The sequence below is a fragment of the Ascaphus truei genome, chromosome 4, assembly GCF_040206685.1.
Source record: "Ascaphus truei isolate aAscTru1 chromosome 4, aAscTru1.hap1, whole genome shotgun sequence".
In the NCBI taxonomy this organism is placed as follows: Eukaryota; Metazoa; Chordata; class Amphibia; order Anura; family Ascaphidae; genus Ascaphus; species Ascaphus truei.
Window position 1 is genome coordinate 354,715,483 of NC_134486.1, and position 15,297 is coordinate 354,730,779.

Below are 15,297 nucleotides of genomic sequence, written 5' to 3' on the forward strand. Positions count from 1 at the left end.
ACACCTACACACCCCAATCTCACTTAGGGTGGGGGAAAGAGGGCTACATTTGGAGGCGCTGCTGAGATACAGACCTGGGGTGCTCTGTTCCATTTTTTTCCCAAATTGTCCCATTCCTATTTTTGTCGCCATGTTTGTGAAGTCCGAACACGAGGTCCTTGCCTGGGCTTTGAGGCAGTATATGGAGCCTGGCCAGGTAGTGGTAGTAGGAGGCCTTCCCGCAACTATGCCCGCGGTTGAGGTTCAGTCCTATATGCGTGAAATTCCAGGGTGGCCGCACGCATGTTTCTTAGAAGAAGAACACGATCCCACGGCCCTATGGAAAATGATACTTTTTGTGGCCATCCCCACCGCGGATATATGCCTGGCAGAGGCACCGTCCGCCCTGTGTATGCCCGGGGGCCCGGCTGAGGGGTACCCCCTAGTTTACGCCGACCCAGCCAAATGGCGTCTCCCGCCAGAGCAGGGGAGCGCACGTGCTGCTGGCTGCAAGCCTGCACTAGATTGTGTTGAGGAAAACTGTCCGGGATTGGCGGGAAAACCAGAAGGCTACCCCCCTATCTATACAGAAGAGAGCCCTAGTGTAATTGCAGAGACTGTGATTAAAATGGAGTCTCTCTCTAGCAGAGAGTCACACCGAAGATGGCGGCTCCCGCCAAGTCGGGAGAGCACCAGGACTGTGCAAGAAATTGTTGCAGAGTATTGTCCGGGTTGGGCGCGAAAACCTGAACCCCGCCCCTGCACTGTGAGTGACTCAGCACAGAGCCAGAACCACTCCCTTGTAGAAAGTGCCCCTCCTTCAGATTCCACCAGGGGGAGCAAGCACTGTGACTTTCAACCAAACGTGGATGAGACAGACTGTTCTAGGGAGGAGGAGCCTGACCTCTATATCACTCTGAGTTGTGCTGAAGTTAAGTCTGTCTTCAGGGAGAAATTACTTAGGGATTCCCGCTACCAACAACCGGTTGTGGAGGGCCCGTGTGCCCGAGTGAACATTTCAGATCCGGTTCCTGAGCGGGACGAGGTTGAAGTCCCATCGGTGGCGATGCGCCTACCGGCGAACCACCTCAGCGATTATACAGAGGAATCACAGGGTAAGGCGTATATACCCCCACCTTCTAGTGAATCCAGCGACCAGTCACTTGTGGTGATGCGCCTGCCGGCGGACCACTTTAGTGACAGCAATGAACACCCTATCTTGGCGGATGCAGAGCCTGCTGTGGGCCCGTGGGCCCTAGAGGAGGTGTATCCCGATGTTGCGGACCCTGCTGTGGGCCCGTGCGCCCTACAATGGTCAGTCCGACCTACTACCGAGGTACCATCGGTCCTAGAATGGGGACCAGTACCAAACGACGATGAGGGTGAGTCGACTGCCCCAGGGGTGTCGGGGGTGAGCCTCCAGGTGACCGCGGAGCACGATGGCTCCTTAAGTCTGGTTACCCGGGCGAAGGGCTCCCCTCTACATCGCGTCCTGGCGGAGGTGTCCTCCTTGGGAGAATCCATCCCAAGCCAGTGGAGTGGTAAGGAACTCCCTAACTCCCCACAATCTCCGATGGAGCTGGCCGTGAAGAAGGTCAGGGTTGCGGCTTCTGAACGGAGTATGAGCCCGTGCGCTCCGACACAAGTGGTCCCAGGACTGGGATCCAACGCTCCCGAATTTTCAGCACGTAAGTGGACTGCCCCAGAAGTGCCGGGGACAGGTCCCAAGACGGCCGAGGTGGGAACTGACAGCATCCCCGAGGACCTGTTGGCCACCGTGAATCACCGCAGTGGTCGGGTGTCTACTCTTTACCCCCGGTCAGGTGAAACAGAGACATTGTCCAGTGCTCGCTTTTCAGTGAAAGCCTCGCAAGTCCGTAGGGACAAGGACTGTGTAAAGGAAGATCCAGGGAGACTGGCCTCCTTTAAGCCCAAAAAGGAGTGTGCCATTCGCCAAGTCGTGGACCGCGGAAAAGGGCCTGGCCTCCTGGTCTGCCGCATCCCTGCCGCGGATGACCGGGTAAGGGTCTGCTTCAGAGACACTGTGCTACTCCTTCCACCAGGGGGAGGAAGTAGCGAAGAGCCAGTAACTGTCGCTTTAGAGTGTGCTCTCCAAGAAATTTTTCTAGGGGAGGCTCACGGACGCAAAAGTGAGGTACCCCCACATGTTCAATTAGGGGCTCCCCACAAATGGTCTCAGCTAGTCTCGGGTATAGTCTGGTGTGAAGTGCAATGTAACCTGAAGGGTAAATTCGACACGTGTTGTATGTTCTGTGCCATGCATTTTAATTGTATAAACCTTATGTCAGGGTATGGCGTTCTCCAAGCGAGGACGTTGGATTTTCCACCAGGGGGAGAGTGTAGCCTGGAGCTCCCGCAGCTCCTTGAGACCCCCCTCCCCTTGGGCAGCTCGATCGCGGGTGCCGAACGACCCGACGGCTGCTTCCAAGGGTGGGGGCTGGAGCAGGGAGCAGCGCGGCTTCCCCTGCCTGCGGCCGGTTGCCGGGGACGCGATCGGGCCGTTGCTAAGGCCGCGATCGCGTCTCTAAGGTCCCGGCGGCCGCAGAGCAGGGCGCCGCCATTAAGGACCGTCTCGCGCATGCGCAGTGGACGCGTAGGCGCAGGGAAAGCCCCAGAGCTAGGGATAGCTCGCGCGAGCATAGGGACAGCTCAGGGAGAAGAGAGAAAGCCCGGGAAAGATTGCGCAAGCGCAGTGCAGGGTAGGAAAAGCCCGCGAACCCCTAGCCTACCAGGGAAGGCTCTGAGCTGGGACTACATGTCCCATGAGCCTCTGTATGCCCCATGTGACACCAGGGAGCCAATAGGGCTTAGGAAGGCCAGGCAAGGAAAGTGGATACATTGTTTGGACTGCAGCACGTTTGTCAGTTGGAGCTGGGGAGCTGTGAAGGAAGGAAGGGTGCAGAGAGCATATGCAGCTCCTGCATCGAGTAAGGTCCCCACATCCCAAGTAAGGCCCCAACTCCCCACCAGGTTAGTGGGTAAGTGTTGAGGGACGGCCCAGATAGGGACGCTGCCCTTAGTGCGTGTCTGTGTGCTGTCTTGTCAGGATCACGGCTGGCAGTGCTGTGAGGCCTGACAAGAAGGCATAGTATAGTGTGCAGCAAGTGGCTGTACGCGTTCTGAAGTTTGCAGTGCGTAGCTGCTAGTGCTAGTGTTAGGGTTCCAGGTTGCTGTGTTGAGTGTTGCATGTGACGCTGCCTGTACTGAGTGCTGTGTGTGTGCAGCGTGTGTTACTGTCTGCCGGCTGACTGAGAGCTGTGTGTCGGCTGCAGGCGCGTTAGGATAAGTGAGTTAGGAGCTAGTGATTCAGTGAGTATCAGGACTGGGATGAGTTAGGGGAGGGGGCAGGTTATTACCCCGCAGGCCCTAGGAGTTTCCCCCAAGCCACCCCAGGTTGCGGTTCATCAGGGACAGGCCCTAGGTTAGGGTTCCTGTCACGTTAGGGATAGATAGGGATAGCGGCGGTTGCTGTTCCCGTGAGACGGTGTGTTACCGAGAGACTGTTGTGTTCCCGTGAAGCGGTGGGACCCTCGTTGGGGTTCCTGGAGAAGTACCTGGATAGGATCAGACGGAGGCATCGCACGTCTGACCCTTTGAGAAGAGTGTTGCAGGCCCGAGCATCGGAGTGCTCGGAAGGTACCTCTGTATTATATGTGCACCAACAGGCCTATTAGTTCATAGTGACTGCGCAGTCACCCACGTTCTCTATTAGAGTGCGGGACATTGGGTGGGGATTCTCGGGACACTGGGTGGGATCACCTAGTGTTGGGAAGCGTCCTGCGCGACGCAGTAAGTGTCTCCTCTAGAGAGGGACACAGGTTATGATGATGTTGCCGTGATCTATTTTCATGCATGTTCAGTAAAGTCCCAAGTTATTATATATCTGTGTGAGTATCGATTATTGGTATTGTCCTGCGAGGAACCACTCCCCCTAGGGAGGGAGCCATCGCAGGTGGAGGCGCTGCATCGTTGGAAGTAAGTACCCCTAGCATAAATGCCCCAGGTTCCCCATGGCGGAAGCTCAGCCCTCCTGTGAGCCAACAGGTATAGCACCACACTGAGAAGTAGTCAGATACACCTACACACCCCAATCTCACTTAGGGTGGGGGAAAGAGGGCTACATATGATTGGTGTTTTAGGGTATCTTTGTATCAGGAACTCTGCAGTATCCTCATCTAACCAGTTGTAACTGACCCCCAATGAGATAATTAGGCCTCTTTCCTTCTTTAAATACACCGTGCGATCTGTCACGAGGGGTTTGTAGCAGTTACTATCTGATAGCTGTCTCTCAGTCTCATTACAATCGTCAGTATAGTTCGGCATTACAATCCCCCCACCCTTATCAACAGGTCTAACAACCAACACCTGATTAGTCTTTTCAAAATCCTAACTTCACTGGGTGTCATATTGGAGTACTTTCTCTGTTGGAGATTTACTGTATAAAGGATATAGAATCATTCCTGATGAGTCTTCTGAATGTCAAAATGGAAAGGTTTTTAGAAAAAGGGTCCAATTTGCTTTTTCCTTTCAAATGTGCGATCTATTTCACACTTGTCATGGTAGTCTGGTCACCCTTAAGAGAAAAAAACTTCTTTAATCTGAGTTGCCTTGGAAGCCTAGATAGGGCAATCTCCCAATAAAAAGGATTTCTGATGAACTGTAGGGGCAAATGACAGTCCCTTAGTAAGTATAGACATCTCACTAGGGCTCAGGAGATAGTCAGACAGGTTATATACAGTACTATGTTTTGTACTGCTGTCTGTTCCCTCGGCCGTCTTGTGTGTTTGGCCTGTTCTATACCTCTTGCGCCCTCACCTGGTCGGTTTCTAGTTTGCATAGGGTGTGTTCTTGTAGCTGTATTTGTCCTTTTTAAACTTCAAAAGGTCCTCTTTACAGTATAGTTCTGCACATTAAGTAGCCATTTCTGTAGCCAATCAGTGGTCTTGTCAGCTTTTGAAATGTCTATATTAAGGCTCTAAAGGTACAAAAGTTCAAAAGAACATTTGTTAAAAATCTGGCACAGCGTCTGCAGAATTTTCCGTTCACGCGTCCTATAGTGGGATGGTTCTTGACTCTTAAACCTCGTGGAATCAGTTTTTCTAAATGGTATTGGGATAGTGTGAGGCCATGCAGATACAAATCAACACTCTTCCTTTTGATCTTAAATAAGACATTAAAAATATCAGGTGGTTTATAGTTTGCTCTGTCAAATAACAATTTGTCCACGTCTTTAAATCTAATATTAACTGCGTCATCTTCTGAGAAATGGAAGGGTTCTGCAAAATCAGCCGCCACACCAGCACGAGTTTCAAAGTCTTCCTAAGGCCTCGGGCATGGTCAGCGCTTAGGCGCTGAGGCGCGCTGGTGCTTACTAGTGAGCCCCTGGAGCCGCAATGAGAGCGGCTTTAGCAGGGGCTCGCTTACGCTTGCTCCATAAAGTCACAGCCCCCCCCCCCCCCCCCCCCCCCGACACGCCCCCGGACGGTGCGCGGACCAAGGCCAGGGAAAGCACCCGCTTTCCCTCAGCCTCAGCGCGCCTCCGTACGGCTGCTGCAACCCTGGATGCAGCCCTAGTCAGTAAGGCGAATTTGTGATTAAAAACACTGTGGATTGAGTGCTAATGATTGGGTATACAGTTATCAAAAAGCCAAAAAGATCAAATTCGATGATCCATACGAGTCTACTTACAAGCACAAAATAAACTCATAGCGAGGTGTTGCCAGAAATAAAAGTAATGTACTGTAGTATGCATTTAGGATACGGCTGCACACTCAGTATTAGGAATCCTACAGAGGGTGTCTGCTGGATAGAAAAAAATATCCAACTTGAAGAAAAAAACAGTGGTCTAATTTTCTGTATCAGACAAAATGAATGCAAAATAAAGGGTGTTTATTGACCCATAACACACGTTTGCCAAATTTGTGTCTTTAAAGTGTGATTTTCACTTGGTGTTATAGGTCAATAAATACCCTCTATTTTGCATTCATTTTATCGTGTGTGTGTGTGTGTGTGTGTGTGTGTGTGTGTGTGTGTGTGTGTTGAATTTGCACATGATGTGGTCTCTGGTGTAGCAACATCTGCTATGCCTAGAAAATCTTCATGCAAAACCAAAGCCTTTTACTTGTGCTATTTGTAACAAACTTTTACCAGATATATGTAAAAAGCAATATTGTGGCGCCTGGTTTTAACAGATTGCGTAGGTGAAACTGTCACAGTTTAGTGATATTATGGACACACACACACACACACACACACACACACATCCCGGCCGCCTAAAATGTAACCCCATGTGCCTGTGCTGTGTGCAGTGTTGACTGACCGGTTAGGCCTTCATTACACCAGATGCTACTGAGGTTCAGCCCGATCCGGTGATGTCACCCTGTGCTGCTGCCGTCCGGCACCTTGAACATACAGAAGAGGAGACGGGGAGGCGTGGCCTTGAGTGGTCCGCCCTAATTGGCTGAACCGCTCACGTGACGTGGCCATCGCCTCAATAAAACTATTTTGAAAGTCTCTTCATGCGGCTGACGCTTTGCGGTATGCGCGGCGCACGAGATATGTTTCATTTGATTACAGCTATTTCGTTTGTAGCTGCGCCACGCGACGCCACCGGCGAATTTTGGTATCACAGCCTTAGTCACCACCACAACCAGCAAGAGCGCCCCCTGGCATGTTCTCATAGCTCAACCGCAAAGCCAAATCGGGCGTGCTGTTACCGCGCCACTGAATCTGGGATGTGTGAGATTGGAGAACGGGTAGCAGACAAACACTGTGTCAGGTGCACACTGACACAGAGCAGGACACCCTCCCGCCCCTCGCCTGGGAGTATTTCATATTTTTGTCCAACCCTGAAGTAAGTGTGTGTGTGTGTGTGTGTGTGTGTGTGTGTGTGTGTGTGTGTGTGTGTGTGTGTGTGTGTGTGTGTGTGTGTGTGTGTGTGTGTGTGTGTGTGTGTGTGTGTGATAGATAGATAGATAGGTGTGTGTGTGTGTGTGTGTGTGTGTGTGTGTGTGTGTGTGTGTGTGTGTGTGTGTGTGTGTGTGTGTGTGTGTGTGTGTGTGTGTGTGTGTGTGTGTGTGTGTGTGTATATATATATATATGTATATGTGTGTGTATATATATATATATATATATATGTGTATATATATAATCACCACAATTATTAAGGTTATTTTGGATAAAAAAAAGTGACAAAAACCCTCCACAGTAAAGCATAAAGCAACTGTAAATATTACTGTATGTTCATTTGCATGTCTTAGACAGGTCTGCAACCCTGTCTTTCCCCATTATCGCCCAGCATACAGCGCTTCCACTGCAGCAAGGGATTCTGGGAAATGACATGCAAATGAGCACTCAGTGCCACCTTTTGTCTCAAGCTCGTATTACACAAGCAAATCCTCAAGCCTTATCTCTATCTCTCTCTCTATTTCAAAGAATGAGAAGTGTTGTAATGAGGTTGTACTCTAAAGCTGGAGGGTGGCAGGCTCTGGAGAAATGTGAGACTACAGAGTAGGATTGTATGGAAGGGGGGAGGGTTTGTGAAAGTCTCCCTGCGGAGGGGATGGAGGCTATTACATTAAAGGAATGAAAAGATGCTTAGGAGCCAATGATAAAATGGTGTCTGAGGTTTTTCCAACTGATTGGGAAATGGGCATTCTAGGTGGGCCAAGTATATGTCGAATGGCGAATGAACTCCGAAACCGGTGCTCTGAAATCACACACGAAGACACTGTAATAATGAACGATGAGTGTATCAATCTTGCAACAGTTCAAGTCCACTTTAGGTATAAGCATATAAAAAGGGCTCCATATGTGCAATAAAGTCTCAATCCTCAGGAAGGGGGCTAGAATGTGGTAAGGAGCAGGGGTCAATGGAAGACACACAATATATAGTACACTCCACCACTACCCTCACAAATCCTGGCGTCCAATGCACAGCCCAAGAGCCCCTGAGGGCGTATTACTCACGAAACTTGACTCGTAGATATCGTTGATCAAACGCTGTAATCCAGGATCTAATGTCTGTGCGGTGCCTCGAGCCTCGAGAAGTCAGAAGAGAAGAGGGAAGTATGGCGGTTCACTGCCGTCCGTGTGGGTAATGAAAAAGCGCAACTGATAAGTTAAAAAAGGTAACTTTTAATGTGCACTAGACATATACAAAACTGCCACAAAAACTGTAACGCGTTTCGTCCTGTAACTAGGACTAGTCATTACCCACACGGACAGCAGTGACCGCCATACTTTCCTCTTCTCGTAGGTGGGCCAAGTAGTTCTCATCTGCCATCAAACGATGTTTCTTTGTTGAGGATGGTCGCCTTCCAGTTCTTTGTGACTCGGTTGTGGGATAAACATTTGAGGTCCAACGTATCTGACTGTTGTGTTTATTTGTTTCCATTACAGTATTTTGTTTGCAATAGAATGGATCAAATAATTAACTTATGCAATCAATTTTCCAGCTGTACCCAGAGTCTTAACATTTTTCGATTTATTAATGTTGATTAACCATAAAATCAAACACCCTTTTACATCGTTTTAATTGATGGTAATTCTGGTTTGTATTGTTTTCAGGGCGATGCCGTTCGAGATCTCACTCTCCGGTTCATTGGTGAGCAGGCTGCGATGAAGAGACAGGTCCTAACCCCTAACTCCGTAGAACAGACATTTGTGGGGTTGAAACAACTTATTGTAAGTATCTGTGATTCTCCACATTCTTTATACAGGACTACAACAAAAAACACAGTGTAGTACTTGATTAATTATGAGATCGAAAAGGTTTTGTTTTATACAAAAGCCATCAAAGAAGCAAACCTTTCAATTCTTAGTGGTCTTTATCCGGGTTTAGCAGATAGAATCAGCATTAACTACATAACCTTGTTTACTGGTGTGCACAGAAGTAGGTGGCCATGTACACAATTGTACTCGCAACTCATAGTGGCGTTTTCAATCATTCTTTTGTCTTGTCTTGAAAAACCCACCCCCCCCCCCCCCGCCTCGCCTGCAACACTGAACACAGATCATGTGCTACAGCAGCCCGGCACGGATGGAGCTCGCACTCTCGCAAGCAAGCGGAGTGTATGAGTTTCGCGTAATAGCGCGTTTGAGATCGGATGCATAGTAAATTCTTCTGTATTTGGTCCAATTTTCAAGTTACCTGAAAATAGCAGGGAACCCTTTTAGGGATGTCCGGGGGACACCTGTTGAAAAACACTGACTTGGTTCCCTGCACCTCTGTAGCGGTCATAAAAAAAACCTTGTTACTTTATCTTACCTTGAGAAAATATAATGTTTGTTCTTTTTATCATCCATATTCTCGTGTGGCAGTTATTTTTTTGTGGGTGGGGGGGCTATGGAAATGTGGGGAATACTTGTTGCTACGAACACTAAATTAGAAATTGGATTACTTGAGACTAATAGTATCTGTTATTGAGATAAAATGTCTGTGCCTGCGTGTCTGGAAAAAGCCTTACTCTAATACTGTCTAATTATTCTTCTTAACACGAGCTCAGCAACCAAAAGCAGTTTGGTCACCTGTTTTGTTCTTCATATGTCTTCTTCCTGTGCCTGTCTGTGCACAAGTCTTAATTAAACCAACTGGACCTTTTGAAATAGCAATATTATATATTAAAATGAAATTTAAACTGTGAAGTGACGCTTAGTGCTCTAATTTACCTGTCGGTTCCTGCAATCTTGATACTGTACAGTATCTGCAGTTTAAACATTGGATGATATTTGTGATACTGAAACAGACTAGAGCTTTGGTGGCCAACTCAAGTCCTCATGGGCCACTAACTGGCCAGGTTTTCAGGATATCCCTGCTTCAGCACAGGTTTAGCTGCTGTTTAAGCCACCTGTGCTGAAGCAGGAATATCCTGAAAACCTGACCGATCTATATATGACTGACTTCGATTTTCATTCACTTTCAATGCATTTATTCTGTAGGTTCTTATTGGTCCTGGAAAGCCCCAAACTTTTCATTGTGTAACCAAAAGTAAGTTTCATACAGCACACCTGTGAGCATGTGACTTGTATATGTGACAAGGGTTAATACACACAGTGATCCAGCTGACTCGCTTATCTTCCCTGCAGGGACCCTAAAATTACTATCCCCCCTCAATCCGTCACAAATATAACCCGAACCTCGCTGCCATCACTAAGGATAAAGTCTTATCACTGAGGTTCTTGGTCCCCTGTTTATTAGGAAAAAATATGATTAACACACAAATCTATTGTAGCAAAATGTGTCCGAAAATGAAGTTACTCTTTCAAAAACTACTTATTACATTTTAGATGGAATAAACTAAAGTAGTACAGTGCATAGTTGCAGGAAAAAAATATTCTTACAAGAAACATACAGTATAAACAGGATGAAAACAGAACATCTAAATACATTACCACATAACAATATCAGATTCCTTCAAAGAGGCTTGAAGTTGGAAAACAGAGAATCCACATGTGTAATTGTCAAACACACCCTCTCTGTTGAATTCTAAATTAGTATTCCAAATGCATGATTTTTATTCTAAAAGCCCTCGCATTGGGGACTGAATAAGCCCACCTGCTGGGGCGCACCTTTGTCTCTCCGTCATTCTTTAATGGCTTGCATATAGAATAATGTATTTTTTTTTAAATTAAAGAATTCCTGAGTATAACATTACCCATAACTTTCTTTCTATAATACCTAAAAGAATGCCACCTTCACCGGAGCATTTGTATAATTAAAATACGTCTGGACACCCATCTTTATATGGGTAGCTTTAATCTTTGAAGGGGAAATATGTTTCTGATATGTAACGTTGATCAGCCTGCCATATTTGATACCAATTTAATCAGCTGTGCTCCCTTGTCACAAATAAATCGTTCAAATCCTTATGAATTCTATCGATTCCCAAATTGCTTTTATTTTATAAACTATCACAGACGTGGAATGTCTTCCTGTCCACCTCACTTCAGGAATTCCTTTTAAGCTATTCAGGCAGTACTCGGTTATCCAACGGAATCCGTTCTGGAAGTAGCGTTGGATAGTGAAACCGTTGTAAAATGAGTCCCATGTTAATCAGTGGCATTGGGTGTTGGAGACCGCATTCCGGCGTCGAAAAATGGCCCGTAGGGTTGCATTGTAAAGCGTTTGATATGCCATTCGTTGTAAAGTGAAACGTTGGATAGCGAGGACTACCTGTATAAAAAGAAAATCTGGTTATTTCCATTGTCAACAAGGGTTGCGGATTTATTGTTTTAATGACCCCACAATCCTAGACCAGGTTGCTCTTAGATAACCCCACTTTTAGACACAAAACAGGCCAGGGTCAAATACATGTATTTTTTCAAATGTAACTTGTAACAAATTAACCTATTGTGCGCTGAAGTTGTAGAACACGGAATATAGATGGGGCCTATTGCCACAAAGCTCATTAACCTTCAGGCAGCTTACCCCTGCAGTCTGTAGCTTCTTAACTATATCTAACTGAATTTTGTACCAAGGTCCACTATTCTGTATTAAGAATATGTGCACACACATTGTATACACATACATATCGATGAACAGGGTAACTAAACATGTTTTTCATCGGCACACAATCATTTACGTTGGTAATATCCCTCTAACCAGAGAGATTTGTGGGGTGGTGCGTGGAGGGTAAAGTTCCAGTGATAATAGGGAATCCTTACCTTCTGGACACCGATTGCAGAGGGGCAGGAAATGCTCATGGGTTGCCAGAGTTTAATGTGGAACGCTGTCAGTGGTCCAGGCAAAGGGAAAGTTAGACAACCTCTATCTTAATGGCATATAGAAGATCAAGTACAATAGTGATGCAGGAGAAGACCTGGGTTCTTGAAACCAAATTTACAATAGAAATACAGCTATGTAAATCTGTCATGTTGTCATAAAAAGTAAAATCCGTGGCCTTTTTTCAGTAGTGTCATGAGTTCCAGTTGTTTATTGAAAACTGGTGGCTTGGTCGTGAGTGTTAAGTGGTAATACAGTAGGTTGACAAGTTAGAAGCAAAGTTTCTCCCAGTAACCAGTGGAATGCAATAGAGATTGGTGCTGACAGCCAAATTGCATGGCAAGGAAATGCACAATTTTGTACCAGGAACCCAAGAGATTAATCATTGTTACATATTGGCAACCACCACAGCGGGTTTATGCTTACAGTAGTTATACCTGATGTCCAAAAAGCAGCACATTAGAGGGTAGAGGCATGCAGAGTGCCATTGTATGTAATTTTCCCATGCAGAAGAGCAGTAGTTTTTATTGTATAATATTGTACATGAAGTGTTTTTTCAGGTGTGTGTCACGGTTCCACGGAGCTTGTAATTTAATTCTTGTGTCCAAGGCCGCACAGTACTGACACTTTTATTCAGAGCTGCTTGACTTGCTTCGAAGGCAGCAATGTTACCACTACAACATTATTCCTTCCTCACATCTACTTCTCAGCCCTGATCTAATGGAAGAGGTGGCACCTCGGCTTTAATCCTCTCCTTTGTCAAATGTTTTTTTCGCATTGCAGATTTTAAGTAACTTTTTTTTTTTTTTGGAGCGTTGTCTTCTCCAAACCGGTGATTATTGGATAAAAGCTGTACTTTTTTTTTTTTTTTTTATATAGCCAAAAAGTCTGCCTTTAAAGCTTTTAAATACCTAATGCCATCACAGATCATGTGTTAATTGCCCACAAAAGTGTCTCTCAAGGATGGAAGGGTCAATTGATGGGCTAGAGCTGAGCAAGGAATAGATGACACCAGCAGCCTGCTAAAACCATTGTAATAGTTTCATGTAAGAGCTCCAAACTCTAATTTTTATAGGGAAGGTAGACCCTAAGAAGAGTTAATAAATGCATTTTCCAAAGCAGTGCCGATGTGTTATAGCAGTATAATTTATGGTGGCAAAGAATGTCATAGCTAGTGGAGGAGGACATTTTAATCACTTTAATGGTGTCACATGTAGAGTTAATGGACCCCTTTGAGTCTTTGTTTCAGAGCAGGAAAAGGCATGTACGGTTGTCTGTGAAAAACGTTGAGTTCCTATGCACATAGTCAAAGGAAATTGTTTTTTAATGTATGTCCATATTTCGTCTTTTTGAAAACAATATTTTTTTTGTCTTCTCAAACTCCATGACATTACTTACCCTTTTCTTTTGTCCTGTTGATGGATGGTTAATCCTTTCACTGCATGGAGTGCGCTAAACACATTACAGACCAGTGTGATGCAGCAAAGAGTTGCATGTTGACCTTGAAACTATGGACAACCACTGTGCACTCCTCATATGGAAATCTCTGATCACGATACAATGGACTGTAAAAGCTCCTTCTCCTTTTTGTTTAATTGCATGTTTTTTAATTACATTTAACCTTTGTGCTGCCAGAGGGTTTGGCAAAATATTGCTTTAGAAAGCATTGCAACTTTGCAGTGAAAAGTTTTTTTAGATGTTTTATCATTGAAACTACTTACCTGGAATTGGAAGGACTATCACGGTAACCCTCTGTCGTCTGCGGTCCCCTGCCTGCTCTCTACCTCCGCCCCCCCTTACCTTGTCTCCGGCGTGTCTGACATCACGATGTCATGTGACCCTGCCCGCGCCCCACTCCTTGCCTTGGCTACGGTGTTACGACATCATGTGACGCCGCGTTGCCATGGTGGCGCGTCACCAGAAGACGCCGGAGACGAGGTAAGGGAACATAGAGGCCTTTCATGCTCCCCGGGCATTTAATTTAAATGCTTTGGGGTAGAACGCGAGGCCTCTGTGAGCACTGCCTCCCCTCCTATCCCCCTCCACCCGCCCCAAAAATGTTGCGCCCCCCAGTTTGGGCACCCCTGCTCCACGCAGAGAATCAGCTTCAAGTAAGCATGAGTGTGACTTCACATTTACAACAGTGTATCAGGGGAAAAGTGGAGCCGTACTGGGACAAAGAAAACTGTACAAGTTGTATCAAACCAAATAAAGATGTTGCCATTTTTTTAATTGATTTATTATTATTATTTACTAGCAATATGCTATGTTGTTGCAATTTGGTTATATAGATTTTACTGTGTCCAGTTCACCAAGTATTTGGCTAGTCCACTCTATTAACGCTGCTTGTTGCTGTCTCTCGGATAGTGTCTTTCAAAAGGGTTTTATTTACTTACCTATTCACTGTACATATTTCTCCCTTGCCTTACTATTAAAGACTTTTTTGAGCCATTATTTTCCGAGCTACTTAATATAATTCATTTTATGTGTATATCTATTAAAGGTAACTTTTTACCTCACCGACTAATTACTCCGTATCACTGCTTTCCCCTCAGATTCATTAACACTCTCTCTACTATATTATACCTACTACCATAATTGTATCTACCTCGGGGCATTTGACCCGTCTACTGCTATATTAATAGCAATTATTTAGGCCGATTAGTAGTTGTGCACTGATTAAGGGACTTTCTTCTCCAGCCCCCTGGGGATTTCCTTTTATTCTAACCTTCCCTTATGTGCACCCACAATGCCATATTTACATTTCAGACTGAGCGCTGGGCTTCTTTATGGTATTAGTTATTTGTGAAGCGCTGACATATGCCACAGCCCGGTACAATGAGGGTACGTACAGAGTGATATAAATGACATAAACAGACTAGCAAACCAAATGAAGATAATCGCAAGCAGATACCGAAAGTAATGAGGGCCCTGCTCATGAGAACTTGCACTCTAGAGGGGTTCAGTTATTTGGAATTGGTATAGAACTACGCAGTGTAGATAAATAGACCACTTAAAGGAGCACTCCTGGGGACACATTGATTTATTTTTTTGATGGATTTTATGCCGGGGAACTGGAGCTGAACCGCGTTTATTTCAGTTCGGAGGACCCCCTACTGCCGAGATACTTGCCTCGGAAGGGGGTGCCGGTATCTACGCCGTTTAAATGTCCCATGTCACGTGGGCCAATAGGAAGGCGCAAGGGATGACGTCACAGCTTCCTATCTGGCCGCAGTACGTGGGACATTTTAAAGCCGTCATTTCGATAGCCCCGATGATTCCCTAATATTATACACATGATACATAAAGCTTTGTCACCTGTGGACGCACTTACCAGAACGCCTTCCTACTGTCTCTGTACGTTCTTCCTACAACCAATTAGATTGTAAGCTCTTCGGAGCAGGGAGTCCTCTTCCGAAATGTTACTTTTATATCTGAAGCACTTATTCCCATGATCTATTATTTGTTATTTATATGATTGTAACATGTATTACAACTGTGAAGCGCTATGTACATTAATGGCGCTATATAAATAAAGACATACTGTACATGCATACATACATACATATATATAT

At 45.8% G+C, this 15,297-nt stretch overlaps 1 protein-coding gene across 2 annotated transcripts in view; it reads left to right on the forward strand.

The window, feature by feature from the left end:
- The window catches only part of TRAPPC12 (trafficking protein particle complex subunit 12), a 125,860-nt gene that overhangs the window by 31,306 nt on the left and 79,257 nt on the right, over positions 1 to 15,297 (forward strand). For both annotated transcript variants that reach the window (XR_012801196.1, XM_075598284.1), the window contains exon 3: positions 8,569 to 8,685. Coding sequence is in view for 1 of the 2 variants with exons in the window: in XM_075598284.1 (XP_075454399.1) it covers positions 8,569 to 8,685 (117 nt within the window). In the remaining variant the exon portion in view is untranslated. The remainder of the gene's footprint in view (positions 1 to 8,568; positions 8,686 to 15,297) is intronic.